Here is a 19,697-nt window from a genome sequence, read left to right as displayed (position 1 = left end):
CCAGATCACATTAGGTAACTTAACTGTTAGTGTAAGACATAGTTATTATTCTGTGGAGTAAAGCAAAAACTTACTATTGTGTTTTCTCTTCCTAGGTAGCTATTCTAATTATTACTGTGCGCAGCACATATGTGGTCAATAAACATTTATGGGTACAAGGGGCTAAAGAGGTTGGAGATGGGGCAAGTTACCACCAAAATTCTCCTGGTTATGGGTTAGAGAAGCAAGTTTCCCCAAAGCATGTTCCACAAGATATAAGTAGGTACTGTATGTTTATCACCAAATATCTTTGAGAAATTACTAGTCTTTAACAAAGATAAACAGCTTTCTTTACTAAAATGATTCGCAGGATGTTCACTGTATAAAGCCCCCCACCACAGATGGTTCCCTCTCGTATATAAAATCTGTTCCTTTTTAAAGGAACAGATTATAATCTGTGCACACTTCAGGATGGGAATAACAATGGAGAAAGTAGATATTTTACATACCTGAAATGCTCTATAACAGATTAAGAATTTGGGGATTTTATAAAAACCACATGAACTACTGTGAGTGATACGGAATCTGGCTCTGAAGAAGAGAAAGCCAACTCTGCTGCCCTATCTTCTAAATATCACTTAGGAAATTCAAGGCTGTGCCTCAGCTTGGCCAGGATATGTAACTTCACACTTGCCCTTCAAGAAATAAAGTCTTTCCAGCCAGGAAGCAAATGAATGTGAATGGTAGGATTACTAGGTCAAGGAGCTAAATCTTCTCTATTTCTATTAAACACACACACGTGTGCATGCACACACACACACAGAAAACTACAAAAAGGGTTCAATTTAAAGATGGTGTTTTCAACTAAACTATATCTGCCCAAGATTATATGCTGAAGTCCTAACCCAGTACTACACAGTGTGACGACTATATTTGGTTGGTGTTTTTCTTCAGTTGGTTTTTTCTTTTTCCCAGCACAGTCTCACTCTCACTATGTTGCCCAGGCTGGAGTGCAACGGTGCGATCTTGACTCACTGCAACCTCTGCCTCTAGGGCTCAAGTGATTCCTGTGCTTCAAGCATGTGCCACCACCCCGGCTAATTTTTTTGTATTTTTAGTAGACACAGGGTTTCATCATGTTGGCCAACCTGGTATTGAACTCCTGGCCTCAAGTGATCCACTTGACTTGGCCTCTCAAATTGCTAGGATTACAGGCATGAGCCACCTTGCCTGGCCACGGTGTGACTGTATTTGGAAACAAAAGCTTTAAAGACGTAATTAAGATAAAACGAGGTCATATGGATGACCCTAATCCAGTATGACTGGTATCCTTAAAAGAAGACATCAGGACAGAGACATGCATATGGGGAAGGCCATGTGAAGACACAGGGAGAAAAGGGTCACCTACAAGCCAAGGAGAAGCCTCAGAAGGAGCCGACCCTGCTGACACCTTGGTCTTGAACTTCCAGCCTCCAGAACTGTGAGAACACATTTCTGTTGTTTATGCCCCCCAGTCTGTGGTACTTTGATATGGCACTCCTAGAAAACTAATAGAGATGGCTAGCATAATAAACTTAAAACTCAGATTTTATATGCAGCTTTAAATATACCAGTTCCTTCTTACATAAAACTGCAGGAAGAATTCTTATTGAAAGTGTTCCAACTGTGTTGTCTACTAAGGTAATTTGCTAGTTTGATTTTATAAGGTTAAGTATTCTCAAATTAAACGTGAAACTAACCATAAAAATACCATATTACACATTTCTGACACCAATACATTGTTTTAAGTTATATACTAAGCGGGTCAGGAACCTTTAAAACTAACCTACCAGGCCGGGCGCGGTGGCTCACACCTATAATCCCAGCACTTTGGGAGGCCGTGGCAGGCAGGTCACGAGGTCAGGAGATCAAGATCATCCCGGTCAACAGGGCGAAACTCCACCTCTACTAAAATACAAAAAATTAACCAGGCTTCAGGGCATGCGCCTGTATTCCCAACTACTCAGAAGGTTGAGGCAGAGGAAATCACTTGAACTCAGGAGACGGAGGTTGCAGTGAGCCAAGATCGCGCCATTACACTCCAGCCTGGTGACAGGGTTAGACTCCATCTCAAAAAAATTAAATAAATAAATAAAACTAACCTACCGTAAAATGGCATTTCTGTCATTTAATATTTATGGCCTGTAACAGAAACTTCCAAGTTAGTTCAGACATACTTTTACTAGGCTTCAAAACAGGCATTTAAAAATGCCACTCGATCTATTTTTAACAAACAAATGAATTTTAAAACTTTTACTATAAATGAACATGAAGGCTTTGCAAAGCTGACACAGGCACTTTATAATAAATAGGCAACTACACAAAAATATGAAATCACTGAACAACCTGCCAAGGTGCCCTTTTTCTTGCACCAATGTGTGGAGTGGATCAAGCATCGTGGCATGAAGGAGGTGGGCATCTACTGCGGGTCTGGAGTGGCCCCGGTCATCCAGGCACTGAAGGCAGCCTTTGTCATCAACCAGATCGTGTCGTGATGGAGATGTGGGCGTCAATGTCCACAATGAGATCTCACAGCACTCCATGGCCGGGTCACGTCACATTCTTCACTGTGTCTTTTGTCATTTACTGTTTTATTATTTTTTATAAAGAGAAGACAAGAGTTGTAGAAGGAGCTTCTGTAGAAGCCAGTTCTTGAACCATCTTACCCACCCATGCCACTTGCTGGGCGGACCCGGGCTGTCGGGGGGCCTTGGACTTCCTGCCTTGAGGGTGGACATGAGGTGTGGAAGCCTGGGACTCAGTGTGTTCTGTTCACTGCCCTGTGTGAAGATGTGGCGGGCAGAGGGCACTGATGGGACCCAGCTCAGGCTAAGGCTGCACCACCTCCACCTCCATCTCACTACCCCTCATGGATTATTAAGGACCTGGACCTGCCCCAAATGCCAGGGGAGGGCACTGAGAACCCAGAGTGTCCTTGTCCAGCAACTTCAAAGCAACAGGACTTTGTGCCTGTGACCTTTCTTTGGGGCACACACTAACCACCCAGACCAGGACCCTAGAATGCCCAGCACCCCTGGGTGGGCCATGCAGTAGTTTCAGTTCCCTCTGGAGGCCCAGGATGGACCTGGCCTGTGGTGGGGAGGTCAGCTCCAGTGGCCAACTGGATCCAAAGGAAGACACTGGTTCAAACACTGAAACCCATTGGATTCTCCCACAGCCTTCCTGCTGTCCGAAGACTGGTACAGCGCTGTTGCTACGAACAGGGCAGAGCCACCCGATTCCAATGCAGGCTCTGAGTCCTGCTGCACTGCCTCCTCCTGGACATCACATTGGGCCAAGCAGGGGAGAAATATGGGGATGCACACACCCCTCCATCATCTCTACACAGACGCAGAACCACGCACAGCTCTTAGGAGGAAGATGGGCTGCTCAAAGCCAGGGAGGGACCCGCACAGTGGCCAGCGGGTCCCTCCCTGGTGTTTTAGCGGATGGTGTTTTAGCCAAGGCAGTGATGGCGGGAGACCCACTTGGGATCCTCAAGGAGGCCACAGCATTTCCATGTTCTTTCCGGATGACAGGGATGTGTCAATGATGATGAGTGAGATGGACATACATGCCATCGCAGACAGGCTGAAGCTCTACTTCCGTGAGCTGCCTGAGCCCTTCTTCACTGACAAGTTCCACCCAACATCGATGAGGGCATCGGTGAGCACTGGAGGCCTTGGCATCATAGGAGGCATCTCCTCCATGTGCACTGCTGCCATTAGGACTGTGGAAAGTGAGGTGTGGGAACCCAAGCTGTGTCCTTTCTGCCATGGTCAGTGTTTTAACCAAGCTCAGAAAGCAGGGGCCACAACCGAGGCCATTGTGTAAGTCCTCATCTGTCCCCAGAGGACTCCTTGTCCTATTCCTCAAGGAGACCAAGAGAGGAAAATGCTCAGCAGTGCTGTGTTGTGGGGTTCTAAAGTCTGCTGTCCCCCTTTCAGCAGACCAGGGCTGAACGAGAGTCCCCAGGTGCTCTAGCCACGGGTCCTGGCCCAGTCAAGCACAGGATCAAACCTGGCCTGACCCCGCATCAACCTGGAGGCTGATGTCTAAGCAGGGCACTGGGGTGTGTGGCCCTGTATCCTCTGCATGACCCTTAGGGCAGGCCTGCCTCCCGGGCCCATGCCCAGAGGACCTGGTCTACTAGCCTGAGGTGCCCCTGCGGAGTCTGGGGTGAAGAGAGGTTCTCTGCTTAGTTTGTGGGGCTGGGGCCACCCACCTCCCACCTCCTTGTATCCCCCACTCCCCTTTTTCATTTTATGCTGAGCCTCCACTACTCTTGGCTGCCCTCAGGAAGGGGTGGCAGCCTCAGTTTCCCATGGGAAGCTCCACCCATGAGCCACTGCTCTCACGCCACCTCCTGCTGCTGTTCTCCAGGTGCTGCTGACCCCTGTGGGGCAGAGAAAACAGATTCAGGTGGCTCATACCCCACACTGGGGTCCTTCACAGTATCCTCTTTGGGGCCCAGTGCTGTGGGAGTGAGGATGATGATGAGCCTGGGCTGTTCAGAAACACATGTCCCAGGTGCTCCATGTCACCACCTCGGGAGAGGTCTCCAGCTCATTGTAACCATGAGAAGTAACCCACTGCCTTCTGCGGTAATTTCAGACCCCACTCCAAAGGAGAACTCCATGCTTAACCTGCCCTTGTCCTGGCTGGAGGCCAACCTGCTCACCTTCCTTTTCCTTCTGGACCACCTGAAAATGTAGCCCAGCTCTCTCATGGCTGCCCAGGGAGGGCTACAAAAACCCAGACCCCAGGGTGCCCCTCTGCTCACATCAGAACCCCAGCACGGAGGACCTTTTCCCCCAACCCATCTACAGTCCCTCACTGCCGGTGGGGACCAGCACCACTGCCACCCCCACCCCAGCCTCTCCTCTTTGCCCTGCTCTCCCCTCTGCACTGTGGCTTCACAAAGAGCTCAGAGCTTTGGCCATGGCCAGCAGTGCACTTGAATCCCCCAACTCCCTCACTCCCCGACGGTGAAGGAGACCTCCCCACCAGCCCAGAGCTAACCCCTCATCCTGGACCTCTGAGACCCACAAGTACCAGGGCTGGAATCAGCTTGCAGCACAGCCAGGGTCGAGGTCGCTCCCTCCCAGAGGACTCCAGCATGGCCCAGCCTCTCTGCCTCTTTCCTGGTGGTGGCATAGAAACAGCACCCTCTGCTTCTGTCCTGCACAGGTTGGTAAGAAAAAGGCAGTCAATAAAAGTCCCTGCACAACCTTGCCATGGTCTTTGGCCCCACACTGCTCCAGCCTCAGAGAACGAGAGCAAGCTTTCTGCCAATCCCAGCGGCCCATCACCATGACCGACAGCTGATCCTTGGAGGTCATGACCTACATGTGAGAAGACAGGCTCTAGCCAGCCCATGCCACCCCAACCTGACAGAGGTGGCCTCTGCCTGCTACACCCCCAGTCCTGCCCTGCCCAGCTTCCTACTTGCATTGTCTGTGGTGGTGCCTGAGATTCAGAGAGAGAAACTTGCCTAGGTCTGCATGGATGAGAGTGTTGGGGAGGCCCAGGCCACCTCTTGGTCCTGCTGGTGCACCTTACTGGGGGCTGAAAACCACCCCAAGTGTTTGGGTGTGGAGGCTCATGCCTGTAATCCCAGCACTTTGAGAGACCGCGCAGGATAACTGAACCCAGGTGTTTGAGACCAGTCTGGACAATGCAGCAAGCCCCATCTCTAGAAAAGAGAAAAGGAAAAATTAGTCAGGCATTGTGGCACACACCTGTAGTTTTAGCTACTGGGGAGGCTGACACAGGAGGATGGCTTGAGCCTAGCAGTTAGAGGCTGCAGTGATCCATGACGGAGCCACTGTACTCCAGCCTGGGTGACAGAGCAAGGCCCTGTGCACCTCTTAAATAACCCCCCAAGTCATGCCTTGTCCGCATCTACACCCCCACCTCCTGTCTCACTGTAAAGGCTTCATGGCAGCAGCAGAGGACCCAGCACCTGAGCTGGGCTCGGGGGCTAAGATCACCAGCTGTGAGCACCCAATGAACCTCTCTCCTCTTTCCCACTCTTTCTGGCAGGTCCAGGCGCTGCTGTACTTTCGGCAGCTGGAGGCCATCCCTGCCCCAGACAGTAAGAGACAGAGCATTCTGTTCTCAACCGAAGTCTTAAGGCCTCTGTCCATCTCCAGAAGGCAGATAGATGTCCCTAAAACCTCTGGATAATCGGACCATTGTAGAGTGGGAACCAAACCTTCCTGAGGTGTCCTTGGGCCAGCCCTGAGCATCAGGCCATCTGCCAATGGACAGTGAGATGAAGCAGAAGGACAGGTGGCCAGGGGACATCCTGGCCAGGTCTGGAAGCCCCAGACTGGCCCTAAACTGTGGTTTTTCACACGGCCACCCAAAGCACCCCAAGCCAGTGTATCTCAGAGTCTGGGCCAGGTCCTAGGGGATAGAGTGAAGGGAGTGATTTTAGGAACTTATATGTCTCCTGGATCACATCTCGAGATGTGCCCTCTCCGGGGAGACAGGAATGTGACAGGATCCCCTCACTGTTGTATCTTGAATAAATGCTGCTGCTTCATCCTCTGGGGTCATGGCCCTGTCCCTGTGTGAGAGGGGCCTCTTCCATTCCCTGACTAGGAAACCACACTCCATTTAGAAAAGAATTGAGAGGCTAAGTCAGCACTGGGTAACGTTTTGACTCCATTCACAGCTTCCTTTTTTCTTCTTTCCAGAAGGACTTTTGTGCAGAAATGGATCTTTTCTTGCTGTGTTTGTCCTTATTGGAAGGCAGCTCCAGGAGGCCTGTGAAATGTTGGGGGACTAGACCCCAGGGGAGGGAGTCCCAGGCTGTGCGCTTTAGGATTCCTCCTCCAGGGAGAGCAACCTCATCCCCAGTCTTGACCGCCCTCCTGGCTCACGCTCTCCTGTTTGGCTTCCACAGGCCGGGACTTCCCTGGCTTCCCTCTGCCCACATTCTCCCTGCCTCAAGTGTCCCCAGCACAGGTGGCTTCATTTTTCTCTCAACTCAGGTAATTTGCTCAACCTCTGTGAAGGTCCCAACTTAGTGGTAGAAGCTTGCTGATGGCATGTTTTAAAACTTTGATTCAAATAACCTTTTAATACTTGAATATTTTAAGTTTTATACATAGTTCCTAATTTTTTTCCTAACAGATTTAGATACTTAATAAGATCCTAGAATGCACCATTTTGTCTTTCTCTAAGTGCCTGGCTCTGCTCTCTCAGGAGTGGGTTCTGAGGTCTCTGGATTACAGGATATTCAGAAGGTCAGGAAGAAGCCCAGCCTAGGACGAGGGGCATGGGGACAGCCTCCTTCCTCGAGAAGGCAGAGGCACAGCACCACCTGCTGCCCCCTCTGCCAGCACCTGTGTGGGAACCCAGGCATCCTTTGTAACCCTGCATTACCAGCAGGCTGAAAGAAAACAGAAGCGTGGAGGCCGCCACTTATTTTCAACAAATTAACCCATAAACAATTCCCTCACTTTTTCGGGAAAAGGAGGTTGGGGCAAGGAGAGGGGAGAAGGGAGATGAAACCCAGAGCCAAGTTTAAAGAAAATCCTGCAGGAGGAAAGGATGCAGCTGCCCAGAGGAGAGAAGCAGGATCACACTCAGGAAGTGTGTGGGGTCCTGGATGATACCAACACCCAGTGCAGTTTTGTCCAGCGACCTCTCCCAAGGTGGGGAAGGTGAGTATTCCCTGGGTGTCCATTGGCAGATCCTGCTGAGCATGCAGCATGTTGGGGAGTCTGACACTGGAGCCATTTTCTTCCACTCCAGGCAATTCCAGGCAAGGCAAGGCAAGACAAAACAATTCCAGGCAAGGCAATCCCAGACAAGGCAAGGCAAGGCAAGAGAAGGCAATGCCAGGCAAGTCAATTTCAGGCAAGGCAAGGCAAGACAAGGAAGGGAAAGGAAATTCAAGGCAAGGCAATTGTGGGTAAGGCGAGGCAAGGCAATTGCAGGTAAGGCAAGGCAAGGTAATTCCAGGGAAGGGAAGGAAAAACAAGGCAATTCAAGGCAAGGCAAGGCAACTCAAGGCAATTCCATGTAAGGCAAGGCAAGCCAAGGCAAGGCAAGAAAAAGCAAGGCAAGGCAAGGCAATTTCAGGCAAGAAAATTCCAGTCAAGCAAGGCAAGGCAACGTAATTCCAGGCAAGGCAATTCTAGGCAAGGCAGGGCAATTCCAGTAAAGATGATTCCAGGCAAGGCAAGGCAAGGCCGGAATGGCATTCCAGGCCAGGCAAGGCAAGAAAAGGCAAGGCTGGGAAAGGCAATTCCAGGCAAGGCAATTCCTGGAATTGCCTTGGGTTTCCTTTCCTTGCCTTGCCTCGAATTGCCTTGCTTTGCCTTCTCTTGCCTGGAGTTGCTTTGCCTTGCCTTGCCTGGAGTTGCCTTGCCTTGAGTTGCCTTCCCTGGAATTGCCTTGCCTTGCCTTATCTGAAATTGACTTGCCTGGATTGGTCTTGCCTTACCTTGCCTTGCCTTGCCTGGGAATTTTTGCCTTGCCTTACCTTGCCTTGCCTGGAATTGCCTTGCCTTTCATTTCCTGGAATTGCATTGCCTTGCCTTGTTTTGCCTGGAATTGCCTGGCCTAGAATTGCATTGTTTTGCCTTATCTTGCCTTGCCTGGAATTGCCTTTCCTGGAATTACCTTGTCTGAAATTACCTTGTCTGGAATTGCCTTGCCTTGTCTTGCCTGGTATTTTCTTGCTTGGAATTGCGTTGCATTGCATTGCCTTTCCTTGCCTGAAATTGCCTTGCCTGGAATGACCTTGCCTCTCTTTGCCTTTCCTTTCCTTGTCTGAAATTACCTTGTCTGGAATTGCCTTTTCTTGCCTGGAATTTCCTTGCTTGGAATTGCGTTGCATTGCATTGCCTTGCCTTGCCTTGCCTGAAATTGCCTTGCCTGGAATGACCTTGCCTCTCCTTGCCTTTCCTTGCCTTGCCTGGAATTTCCTTGCTGGAATTTGTTTGCCTTGCCTTGCTTTGCATTGCATACAATTGCCTTGCCTGGAATAGATTTGTCTTCCCTTGTCTGGAATTGCCTTACCCTGCATTGCCTTGCCTTTTTTGGAATTACCTTGCCTGATATTGCCTTTCCCTGCCTTGTCTTGCCTTGCCTAGCCTGAAATTGCCTTTCCTGCAATTGCCTAGCCTGGAATTTTTTTGCCTTGCCTTGCCTTGCCTTGTTTTGCCTTGCCTGGAATGGCTTTGACTTGCATTGCCATGCCTGGAATTGAAATGCCTGGACTTGCCTTGCCTTGCCTTACCTGGAATTGCCTTGCCTGGAATTGCATTGCATTACCTTGCTTCTCCTTGCCTGGAATTGCCCTGCCTTGCCTTCCCTGGAATAGCCTTGCCTGGAATTGCCTTCTCTTGCCTTGCCTTGGTTGGAATTTCCTTGTTTCAAGTTGTCATGGCTTGCCTTTCCTTGCCTGGAATTGCCTTGCCTAGAATATCCTTGCCTTGCATTGTATTGCTTTGCCTTGACTGGAATTGCCTTGCCTGGAATTGCTTTGCCTTGCCTTAGTGGGAATTGCCTTGCTTTGAATTGCCTTTCCCTGCCTTTTCTTGCCTTGCCTGGCCTGGAATTGCCTTTCTGGCAATTGCCTTGCCTGAAAATGTCTTGCCTTGCATTGCCTGGAATTGACTTGCCTTGCATTTCCTTGTCTTGCCTGAAATTGCCTTGCCTGGAATTGTTTTTCCTTGTGTTTCCTGGAATTGCCTTGCCTTGCCTTGCCTGAAATCACCTTACCTGGAATTGCACTTTTTTGCCTTGCCTCGCCTTGCCTTGAATTGCCTTGCTTGAAATTTCCCTACCTTGCCTTGCCTTGAATTGCCTTGCCTGGAATTACCCAAAGTGCTTTGCCTTACCTTTTCTTACCTCAAATTACCTTGCCTGGAATTGGACTGCCTTGCGTTGCTTTGCCTTGCCTGGAATTGCCATGCCTTACCTTGCCTGAAATTGCCTTGCCTCAAATTTTCTTGTCCTGCCAGGAATGCCTTGCCTTGCCTTGCCCTGCCAGGAATGCCTTGCAATGCCTTGCCTTGCCTTGCCTTGCCTGGAATTGCCTTTCCCGGAATTGCCTTGCCTTAGATTTCCTTGTCTTGCCTTGCCTGTAATTTTGCCTTCTCTTGCCTTTCCTTGCCCTGCCCTGCCCTGCCTTGCCTTGCCTTGCCTGGAATTGCCTTGCCTTGCCTTGCCTGGAATTGCCTTGCCTTGCCTTGCCTGGAATTACCTTGCCTTAGATTTCCCTGCCCTTCCCTGCCCTACCCTGCCCTGCCCTACCCTTCCCTGCCCTGCCCTTCCCTACCCTTCCCTTCCCTGCCCTGCCCTGCCCTGCCCTGTCCTGCCCTGCCTTGCCTTGCCTAATTTTTTTGCCTGGAATTTTTTGCGTTTCTCTGCCTTGCATTGCCTGGAATTTTTTGCCTTTCCTTGCCTTGCATTGCCTGGAATAGCCTTGCCTGGAATAGCCTTGCCTGGAATTGCCTTGCCTAGAATTGCCTGGCCTAGAATTGCATTGCCTTGCCTTACCTTGCCTTGCCTGGAATTACCTTGGATGGAATTGCCTATTTTTGCCTTTCCTCAAATTAACTTGTATGAAATTGTCTTGCCTTGTCTTGCCTTGCCTTGCCTGAAATCGCCTTGCCTTGCCTGAAATCACCTTGCCTGAAATTGTGCTTTTTTGCCTTGCCTTGCCTTGCCTTGCTTGGAATAGCCTTTCCTTTCCTTGTCTGAAATTACCTTGCCTGGAATTGCCTTGCCTTGTCTTGCCTGGAATTTCCTTGCTTGGAATTGTGTTGCATTGCATTGCCTTGCCTTGCCTGGAATGACCTTGCCTCTCCTTGCCTTGCCTGGAATTTCCTTGCTGGAATTTGTTTGCCTTGCCTTGCCTTGCATTGCCTGGAATAGCCTTCCCTTCCCTTGCCTGGAATTGCCTTACCCTGCGTTGCTTTGCCTTGCCTGAAATTGTCTTGCCTAAAATTGTCTTGCCTGATATTGCCTTGCCTTGCCTTGCCTGGAGTTGCCTTCCCTGGAATTGCCTTGCCTTGCCTTACCTGGAATTGCCTTGCCTTGCCTTACCTGGAATTGCCTTGCCTGACATTGACTTCATTGACCTTCCCTTCCTTGTCTTGCCCAACCTGGAATTGCCTTTCCTGCAATTGCCTAGCCTGGAATTGCATTGCCTTGCCTCATCTTCTGTTGCCTTGCCTGGAATTGCTTTGACTTGCATTGCCTTGCCTAGAATTGCCTTGCCTGGAGTTGACATGCCTGGAATTGACTTGCCTTGCCTTACCTGGAATTGCCTCGCCTGGAATTGCATTGCATTACTTTGCTTCTTTTTGGCTGGAATTGCCCTGACTTGCCTTCCCTGGAATAGCCTTGCCTGGAATTGCCTTGTCTTACCTTGCCTTGACTGGAATTGCCTTGTTTCAAATTGCCTTGCCTTGCCTTTCCTCACCTGGAATTGCCTTGCATAGAATTTCCTTGCCTTGCCTTGACTGGAATTGCCTTGCTGGAATTGCCTTGCCTGGAATTGCCTTTTGGGCAATTGCCTTGCCTGAAAATGCCTTGCCTTGCATTGCCTGGAATTGCCTTGCCTTGCCTGGAATTGCCTGGCCTAGAATTGCATTGCCTTGCCTTACTTTGCCTTCCCTTACTTTGCCTTGCCTGGAATTGTTTTTCCTTGCCTTTCCTGGAATTGCCTTGTCTGGAATTGCCTTGCTTTGTCTTGCCTTGCCTTGCCGGAATTGCCTTGCCTGAAAACGCCTTGGCTGGAATTGGCCTTTTTTGCCTTGGCTTGCCTCGCCTTGCCTCAAATTGCCTTGCTTGGAATTTCCCTGCCTTGCCTTGCCTCGAATTGCCTTGCCTGGAATTACCCTGCTTTGCCTTGCCTTTTCTTACCTTGAATTACCTTGCCTGGAATTGGCCTGCCTTGCCTTGCCTGAAATTGCCTTGCCTGAAATTGTCTTGCCCTGCTGGGAATTTTCTTGCATTGCCTTGCCTTGCCTAGCCTGGAATTGCCCTGTCTGGAATTGCCTTGTCTTGGCTTGCCTTGCCTTGCCTGGAATCGCCATGCCTAGAATTGCCTTGCCTTGCCTACTGTGCCTGGATTTCCCTTGCTTGCAATTGCCTTGCCTAGCTTTGCCTAAAATTTACTTGCCTGGAATTGTCTTGCATTGACTTGCCTTGCTAGAAATTTTCTTGCCTTGCCTTTCCTTGCCTTCTCTTGCCTTGTCTTGTCTTGCCTTTCCTGGAATTGCCTTGACTTGCCTTGCCTTGCCTTGCCTGGAATTACCTTGCCTTGCCTTGCCTGGAGTTACCTTTCCTAAAATTGCCTTGCCTTGCACTCCTCTCTGCTTGTGGGCCTGGTGAGGCAGGGAGCAGAAAACACAAAAATTAGCAGGACGAGGTGGCACTTGCCTTTATACCCAGGTACTGTTGACACCGAGGCAGGAGAATCGCTTGAACTCAGGAAGCAGAGGTGCAGTGAGCCAAGTTTGGGCCACTGCACTCTAGCCAGAATGACTGCTCAACACTCCAGCTCAAATAAATAAATGTAAGCCTGTATTTCTATCACTTTGGGAGGCTCCAGTAGGTGGTTCACCTGAAGTCAGGAGTTTGAGATCAGCCTGGCCAATATGGGGAAATCCCATCTCTACCAACCATATAAATACTAGCTGGGTGTTGTGGCATGCGCCTGTGGTCTCAGCTGCTCAGGAAGCTGAGACAGGAGAATTACTTGAACCCAGGAGGCAGAGGTTGCAGTAAGCCAAGATCATGTCACTGCACTTCAGCCTGGGTGACAGAACCAGACTTCTTCTCAAAATAAATAAATTAATTAAATTAAAAAAAATTTTTAAAGTAGTAAGATTGCAGTCGTGCAGTGGAAGCCTGCTAGTCCTATCCAGGTACTGAAGGCAGACTTCATCCACAAATCTCACAAGAACTTTTATACCCATGCCTGAAAGAAAGCCCTGATTGCCTTCCAAAGAAGCAGTACATGAACAAATGCATGGGCTGTCCCAAACAGCGCTGGAAAGATCAACAGAAAACAGGGAGTGACATGCTCAGCCCTTGAGGCCAAAATGCCCTTTTTCAGAGCAGCTGCCAGAAGACAGTGAGCAGGATTGGGTTGGAGGTCACCTGTGGGTGAAGGGGAGAACAGTCAGATCTGGGCAGGGGTGTAGGAGCCTGGGCATCCTCACTGGAACAGAAGAGAGCTGCTCCATGATGCTCAGCTGACAGGCAGAGCCTTGCAAATCCAAGTTCTCATGGTATAGAGAGGCCAGGCAAGGTGAGGACAAAGACAGGCATGCACAGGAATGGTTTCCTGGAGGACAGGGCCCAGTCTCATTTCTCAAATGGGACCAGATTGGTAGGAAGATCAGCTGCTTTGGGCAACCAAGGTACCTTCTGGGTGAGCTCCCAAACTAGATGGTGCTAGGGGCCCTGGACCAGGCAGCTGGACTGAACATCTCATGGTCCTGTATTCCAGGAAACAGCATCTAGCACTTGTCTGGCCAGATCTCCAAAAGAACCATCCACATGCCATCTTTTCATTTCCCCCCTGTTCACAGACTGGGCATGGCCTGACCAGAAACTCTCCTTTAAGGTTTTCAGTCACTGCCAAAATCAGAGCCCAGCAGTGAGGAGGTGATGTTAACATGTGACTCTGGGCCAGGCGCTGCCTCATGCTATAAACTTAGTGCTTTTGGGAAGCTGAGCTGGGAGGATCACTTGACATCAGCAGTTCAAGACCAACCTAAGGAACATAGATCTCTACAACAATATAAAAATAAAAATTACCCAGCTCTGGTGACATGCACCCAGAGTCCCAGCTACTCGGGAGGCTGAGGTGGCTGGAGCTCAGGAGTTCAAAGCTGTAGCTCTGATGTTGCCGCTGCACTCCAACATGAAAGACAGAGTGAGGCCATGTCCTGAAAAACGAACAAACACGCTAGGCATAAAAGAAACATACCTGAAAGTGGCTGGGCACATGGCTCACGCCTGTAATCCCAGAATTTTGAGAGGCTGAGGTGAGTGGATCACCTGATGTCAGGAATTCAAGAGCAGCCTGGTCAACATGGTGAAACCCCATCTCTACTAAAAGTACAAAAATTAGTCAGGCATGGTGGCAGGCACCTGTAATCCCAGCTACTCGGGACTCTGAGGCAGGAGAATTGCTGGAACCTGGGAGACGGAGGTTGCGGTGAGCTGAGATCCCGCCATTGCACTGCAGCCTGGGTGAAAAGAACAAGACTTCATCTAAAAAAGAAAAAAACAACCAACATACCTGAAAATAATCAAAGCTGTTTATGACAAAGCCATGCCTAACCGACTACATAATGAGGAAACGTTGAAAGCATTTCCTCTGTAAACAGGAACAACACAAGGATGCCCATTCTCACCACTGCTGTTCAGCATCACACAATCAGGCAAGAGGAAAAAATAAAAGCCAGACACATTGGAAAAGAGGACAGCAAATTATCCTTATCTGATGAAGATATGATCTTGGATTTAGAAACATATAAAGGTTCCACCAGAAAACCCCTAGAGTTGATCAATAAATAAAAACAGTTATTGCAGGATACAGAATGAATGTACCAAAATCAGCAGCATTTCTATACACCAATAATGGTCTATTGGGAAGGAAATTAAGAAGGCAGTCCCATTTACAGTAGCAAAAAAATGAAAAAAGATATGCCACAGAATAAATTTGACAAGGAGTTTGAAGATTTCTACAAGAAAAACTGCAAAACGCTGATGAAAATTTTCAATAAGACAGAAAGAAATGGACAATCATCCCATGCTAATGGATGGAAGAAACTCGTAGCATTAAAATGACTGTACTGCCCAAAGCAGCCTAGAGAGTCCATACAACCCCTGCCAAAACACCAGTGTCATCACTCAGGGAATTGGAAAATCATACAATTCATATGGAACCAAAAAAAGAGCTCAAAGAGTCAAAGCCTTCCTCAGCAAATAGAAAAAAATTGGAGGCATTCCATTTCACTACAAATTAGAAAGACAAAGTTTTTGACAAGTGCGTGGTAACTAAAACAGCATGGTGCTAGCAGGAAAATAGACACATAGATCAATGGGACACATGACGGAGCCCAGAAAGACAGCCACATATTCACAGCCAATTGATCTTCGACACAGCTGACAGAAACACACACTGGGGAAAGGACACCATCTTCAGTGAATGGTACTGGGAGGGCTGGATAACCACATGCAGAAGAATGAAAGTGGACACTTTTTATCTCACCGTATACAAACATGACCTCCAGATAGATCTGAGACTTGAACGCAAGATACGAAACTAGAAAAATATTAGAAGGAAATCTAGAGAAAACTTTTTCGGATCTTGTTTAGCGGAGCTGTCTAACTTTGGCAGGTGTACAGTCTGAGGAGGCAGCATGTGCATCATGAGGAGAGGAAGAAGAAGGGTTAGAAAGGGTCCCAGCCAGGCTCGAGGTGGAAGTGGTGGGTAAGGAAACCCCTGTGGCTGAGTGTGCTGTTGTGCCCTGGACTGGCTGTCTTGGAGCAGAAGATGAGGCTTGGGCTGCAGTTGAAGCAGCTGGACGGGAATATGGACGAACCCGCCTCAAGGTGCGGGTTCCCTGCTGCTGTCCATGAAGGACCACAGGTTTGGGCTGAGTGATGGCTGCAGCCATAACGGCAAGTTTCCATAGTGAGGTGTGACCACTGACCCTCGGTCTGGCCAGGGGGGTGATGAGAGAGGCAGAAGATGGGTTAGAAAGGGTGCCAGCTAGGCCTGCAGCCCAGGTCAACTTTCTTTTGGTCGGGTGGTGGGGTCTCAAGGCTAAAGCAGCTGGATCTGAATACGGACGAGCCCGCTTCAAGCCATGGGTTCCCTGCTGCTGTCCATGAAGGACCACAGGTTTGGGTTGGGTGGTGGCTGCAGCGGTCACGGCAAGTTTCAGTACTGATGTGGGACCACTGATAGTCAGTCTGGCCAGGGCGGTGATGAGAGAGGCAGAAGATGGGTTAGAACAGGTCCCAGCCAGGCCTGCAGCCCAGGTCAACTTTCTTTTGGTGAAGGGGCTCAAGGCTAAAGCAGCTGGATCTGAATACAAATGAGCCCACTTCAAGCCACGGGTTCCCTGCTGCTATCCATGAAGGACCACAGGTTTAGGCTGGGTGGTGGCTGCAGCGGTCACGGGCAGTTTCAGTACTGAGGTGGGACCACTGATCATAAGTCTGGCCAGGGTAGTCATGAGAGAGGCAGAAGATGGCTTAGAATGGGTCCCAGCCAGGCTCCAGGTGGAAGTGGTGGGTAAAGAAGCCCCTGCAGCTGAGGGTGCCGTGGTGCCCTGGGCTGGCTGTGTTGGAGCAGAAGATGAGGCCAGGGCTGCAGCTGAAGCAGCTGGATGGGAAGATGGATGAGGCTGCTTCAAGGAGCAGGTTCCCTGCTGCTGTTCGTGAAGGACCACAGGTTTGGGCTGGGTGGTGGCTGCAACAGTCACGGCAACTTTTGGTAGTGAGATGGGACCACTGATCGTCAGTCTGGCCTGGGTGGTGATGAGAGAGGCAGAAGATGGGTTAGAAAGTGTCCCAGCCAGGCTCCAGGTGGGTAAGGAAACCCCTGCAGCTGAGGGCGCTGTGGTGCCCTGGGCTGGCTGTGTTGGAGCAGAAGATGAGGTCTGGGCTGCAGCTGAAGCAGCTGGATGGGAAGATGGTGAGGCCACTTCAAGCCACTGGTTCCCTGCTGCTGTTCATGAAGGACCACAGGTTTGGACTGGGTGGTGGCTGCAGCGGTCACAGCTAGTTTTGGTAGTGAGGTGGGACCACTGATCATAAGTCTGGCCAGGGCGGTCATGAGAGAGGCAGAAGATGGGTTAGAACGGGTCCCAGCCAGGCTCCAGGTGGAAGTGGTGGGTAAGGAAACCCCTGCAGCTGAGTGTGCTGTGGTGCCCTGGGCTGGCTGTGTTGGAGCAGAAGATGAGGCCTGGGCTACAGCTGAAGCAGCTGGATGGGAAGATGGATGGGGCTGCTTCAAGCCGCGGGTTCCCTGCTGCTGTCCATGAAGGACCACAGGTTTGGGCTGGGTGGTGGCTGCAGCGGTCACGGGAAGTTTCGGTAGTGAGGTGGGACCACTGACCCTCTGTCTAGCCAGAGTGGTGGTGGGAGAGGGAGAAGATGGATCAGGAAGGCTCCCAGCCAGGTCTGTAGCCCAGATTGACTTTCTTTTGGTGCGGGAACTCGAGGTGGAAGTGGTGGGTAAGGAATCCCCTGCGGCTGAGTGTGCTGTGGTGCCCTGGTCTAGCTGTGTTGGAGCAGACGATGAGACCTGGGCTGAGACCTGGGAATGTGCTGAGGTGGCAGGAAGGGTGTCTGAGGAGGAGAACAGGGGCCTGCTGACCTGCACTTTCTCCCAGACACAGGAGGTCTAGAGGGGGACCCTGCAGCAGATGCTTGGAGGGCCACGGGTTCCAGGCTATCTTGGGACGTGCGTCTCTCCTGCTGTGCCTCTGTGCTGGATGCTTTAGGGACAGCAGGCAGAGAAGATGTCCCTGTTGCCGGTGAGGACAAAGCATGGGACAGCAGTGAGGCTCTGCACTCCCAGAGGGACTTTTATTCACCCTGCAGTGCACTATTAAGGCACATGATTTCGGCCTTTTTCTCCAGGTCCAGGTCTTCAGCGGTGACCCGGAGCCCCAGCTGTAAGGGAGATGGCAGCCTCAGAGGCTCCCCTCGCCTGCGTGGCAGCAGGCGGAACTTTCGTTTATGAGGCCTAGAAGCCTGAGATGTGGGGAGCCACTCCTGGGGGCCGGTTTCTCCCCAGGTGCTGAATCTGCTGCCTTTTCACACTGGGCCTGACCCTGAGAGAGAGCCTGAGGGCTGACCTCACTCACTGTCTTTGAAGAAGTGAGGGGCAGCTGGCAGTGGGATAAGGCTGGTCCCTTCCTCCTCTTTAGCCACGGGAAGCCTCCCGTGGAGCTGTAGGAGCTGTGGATGGCATTGTGCTTGGAGATCCCGGAGGGCTGGGATGTCTGGTTAGATGGGATTTCTGACCTCTGGGTATGGAGGTTTCTCTGCAGGGGCCCAGACCCAGGCCTGGGTACGAAGGGAGAGAGGCCTCCAATGTCCCACACAGGTGTACATGCAGACCATGCATCGCTGGTGCCCTCAGGACCCCCTTTCTGACTATCGGGCTTCTCTTGGACTCTGGGGTCCTTGTCCTGCTCAGGCATCCCTGCCCCACTCTCCATGAGGGTCCTCTACATGATCTCTGGATGGGAGTGTGGGGTAGAGCTGGTTGTTCTGGGCCACAGAAAAGGTGATTACCTCCTCCAGGGCCTCTCTGAGAGTCCTTAGGGCACTGGCTTGCTGCGGTACCTGTGCCTCAAATTGAAGGCAGGATGGCCAGACAGAACACAGGGCTTGAAAGATAAATCCTTGGAGTTGTTTCGACACCAGGCTGATTTCAAGTGTCTGGGTACTTGTAGGAAGGCTTGCCACTCCGTCCAGGGGCAGGAGCAACGGAGAGATCCCGCAAGCAAAATCAAGTGAGGGATGCAGGCAGCAGGCTCAAGGAAACTGAGTCCTACTGGCGGGTCCTCGGCCCCGGGAAGGGACCGGGACAGGGACAAAGGGCACAGAGTGCCCAGGTAACCGCTCCTGGGAGCAGCGGGGTATTTTCGGATCATTGGACTCTGGAGAGCTGGACTCTGAGCGTCCTGCAAGCAATGGCGGCAGGGGAGGGCGCGGGGTAGAAGGAGCGCCTGACAGGTACTGGAAGGAGAGGCGCGCACAAAGGACGCCAGACGTTAACGGTTGGCCGGCAAGGTTCGCGCACAAGGCACCTGATGGCAATGGAAGGGGCGGCACGCGCGCCGTGTACTGTAGAGAGAGGTGCGCGCACTAAGGACCTGGCACCTTAACGGATTGGCGCGGCAAGGTACGGGCACAAGGAGCTACTGGCAACCGTGGGATTGGGGGCGGGGTAGGGAGCGGCGCACGCACTAGGTACTGGAGGGAGAGGCGAGCACAAAGGGCTCGGAATCTTGACGGATTGGCGTGACAATGCACGCTCACAAGGCCATGATTATCAGTCCACGATTATTAATATCTCTAAGGTTTTGCTCATGCTATCCTCTCCCTTCCTGAAAAACCCTCCCCACCTCAAGGGTTACTTCCTCCAAGAAGCATTCCTGCTGGTTTTCCGGCTGCCAGCCTCCTAGACACCGCTGCCGCCACTTCCGGGGGCCCAGGAACATCTTCAGCACTACGGACAGCGCTCATTCGCCCAGTCTCAGCCGGCATCGTTTCAGGACCACGGACAGCTCCTGGCGCAACCCCAGCCGGGCCCTGGCGGCAGGGCCGAGGCGGGTGGATCACGAGGTCAACAGATCGATACCATCCTGGTCAACACGGTGAAACCCCGTCTCTACTAAAAATACAAAAATTAGCTGGGCATGGTGGCGTGTGCCTGTAATCCCAGCTACTCGGGAGGCTGAGGCAGGAGAATTGCCTGAACCCAGGAGGCGGAGGTTTCGGTGAGCCGAGATTGCGCCATTGCACTCCAGCCTGGGTAACAAGAGAGAAACTCCGTCTCAAAAAAAAAAAAAAGACCAGGTTTGGCTCTTGTCTGTATCTGAAGCTTTCTGCTAAAATTCGTACCTCTGGCCCCTTTGCAGAGATGCCAGCATGCCATATGC

At 51.0% G+C, this 19,697-nt stretch overlaps 1 protein-coding gene across 1 annotated transcript in view; it reads right to left on the bottom strand.

Annotated features, from left to right (window-relative positions):
• Positions 1–18,798, bottom strand: part of LOC108590422 (DNA repair protein REV1-like) — a 33,095-nt gene extending 14,297 nt beyond the window's left edge. Inside the window, exons 1-4 of the mRNA XM_078348702.1 lie at positions 13,819–18,798; positions 5,513–5,713; positions 5,074–5,200; positions 2,365–4,414 (exon numbers count right to left, since the gene is read on the bottom strand). Of these exons, the coding sequence (XP_078204828.1) occupies positions 2,365–2,437 (73 nt within the window). The 5' untranslated portion in view covers positions 2,438–4,414; positions 5,074–5,200; positions 5,513–5,713; positions 13,819–18,798. The remainder of the gene's footprint in view (positions 1–2,364; positions 4,415–5,073; positions 5,201–5,512; positions 5,714–13,818) is intronic.
• Between the last annotated feature and the right edge of the window lie 899 nt (positions 18,799–19,697).

Source organism: Callithrix jacchus, chromosome 14, assembly GCF_049354715.1.
Source record: "Callithrix jacchus isolate 240 chromosome 14, calJac240_pri, whole genome shotgun sequence".
NCBI classification, from domain to species: domain Eukaryota; kingdom Metazoa; phylum Chordata; class Mammalia; order Primates; family Cebidae; genus Callithrix; species Callithrix jacchus.
Note: the sequence above shows the minus strand (reverse complement) of the source record. Positions and strands in the feature narration are given on the sequence as shown.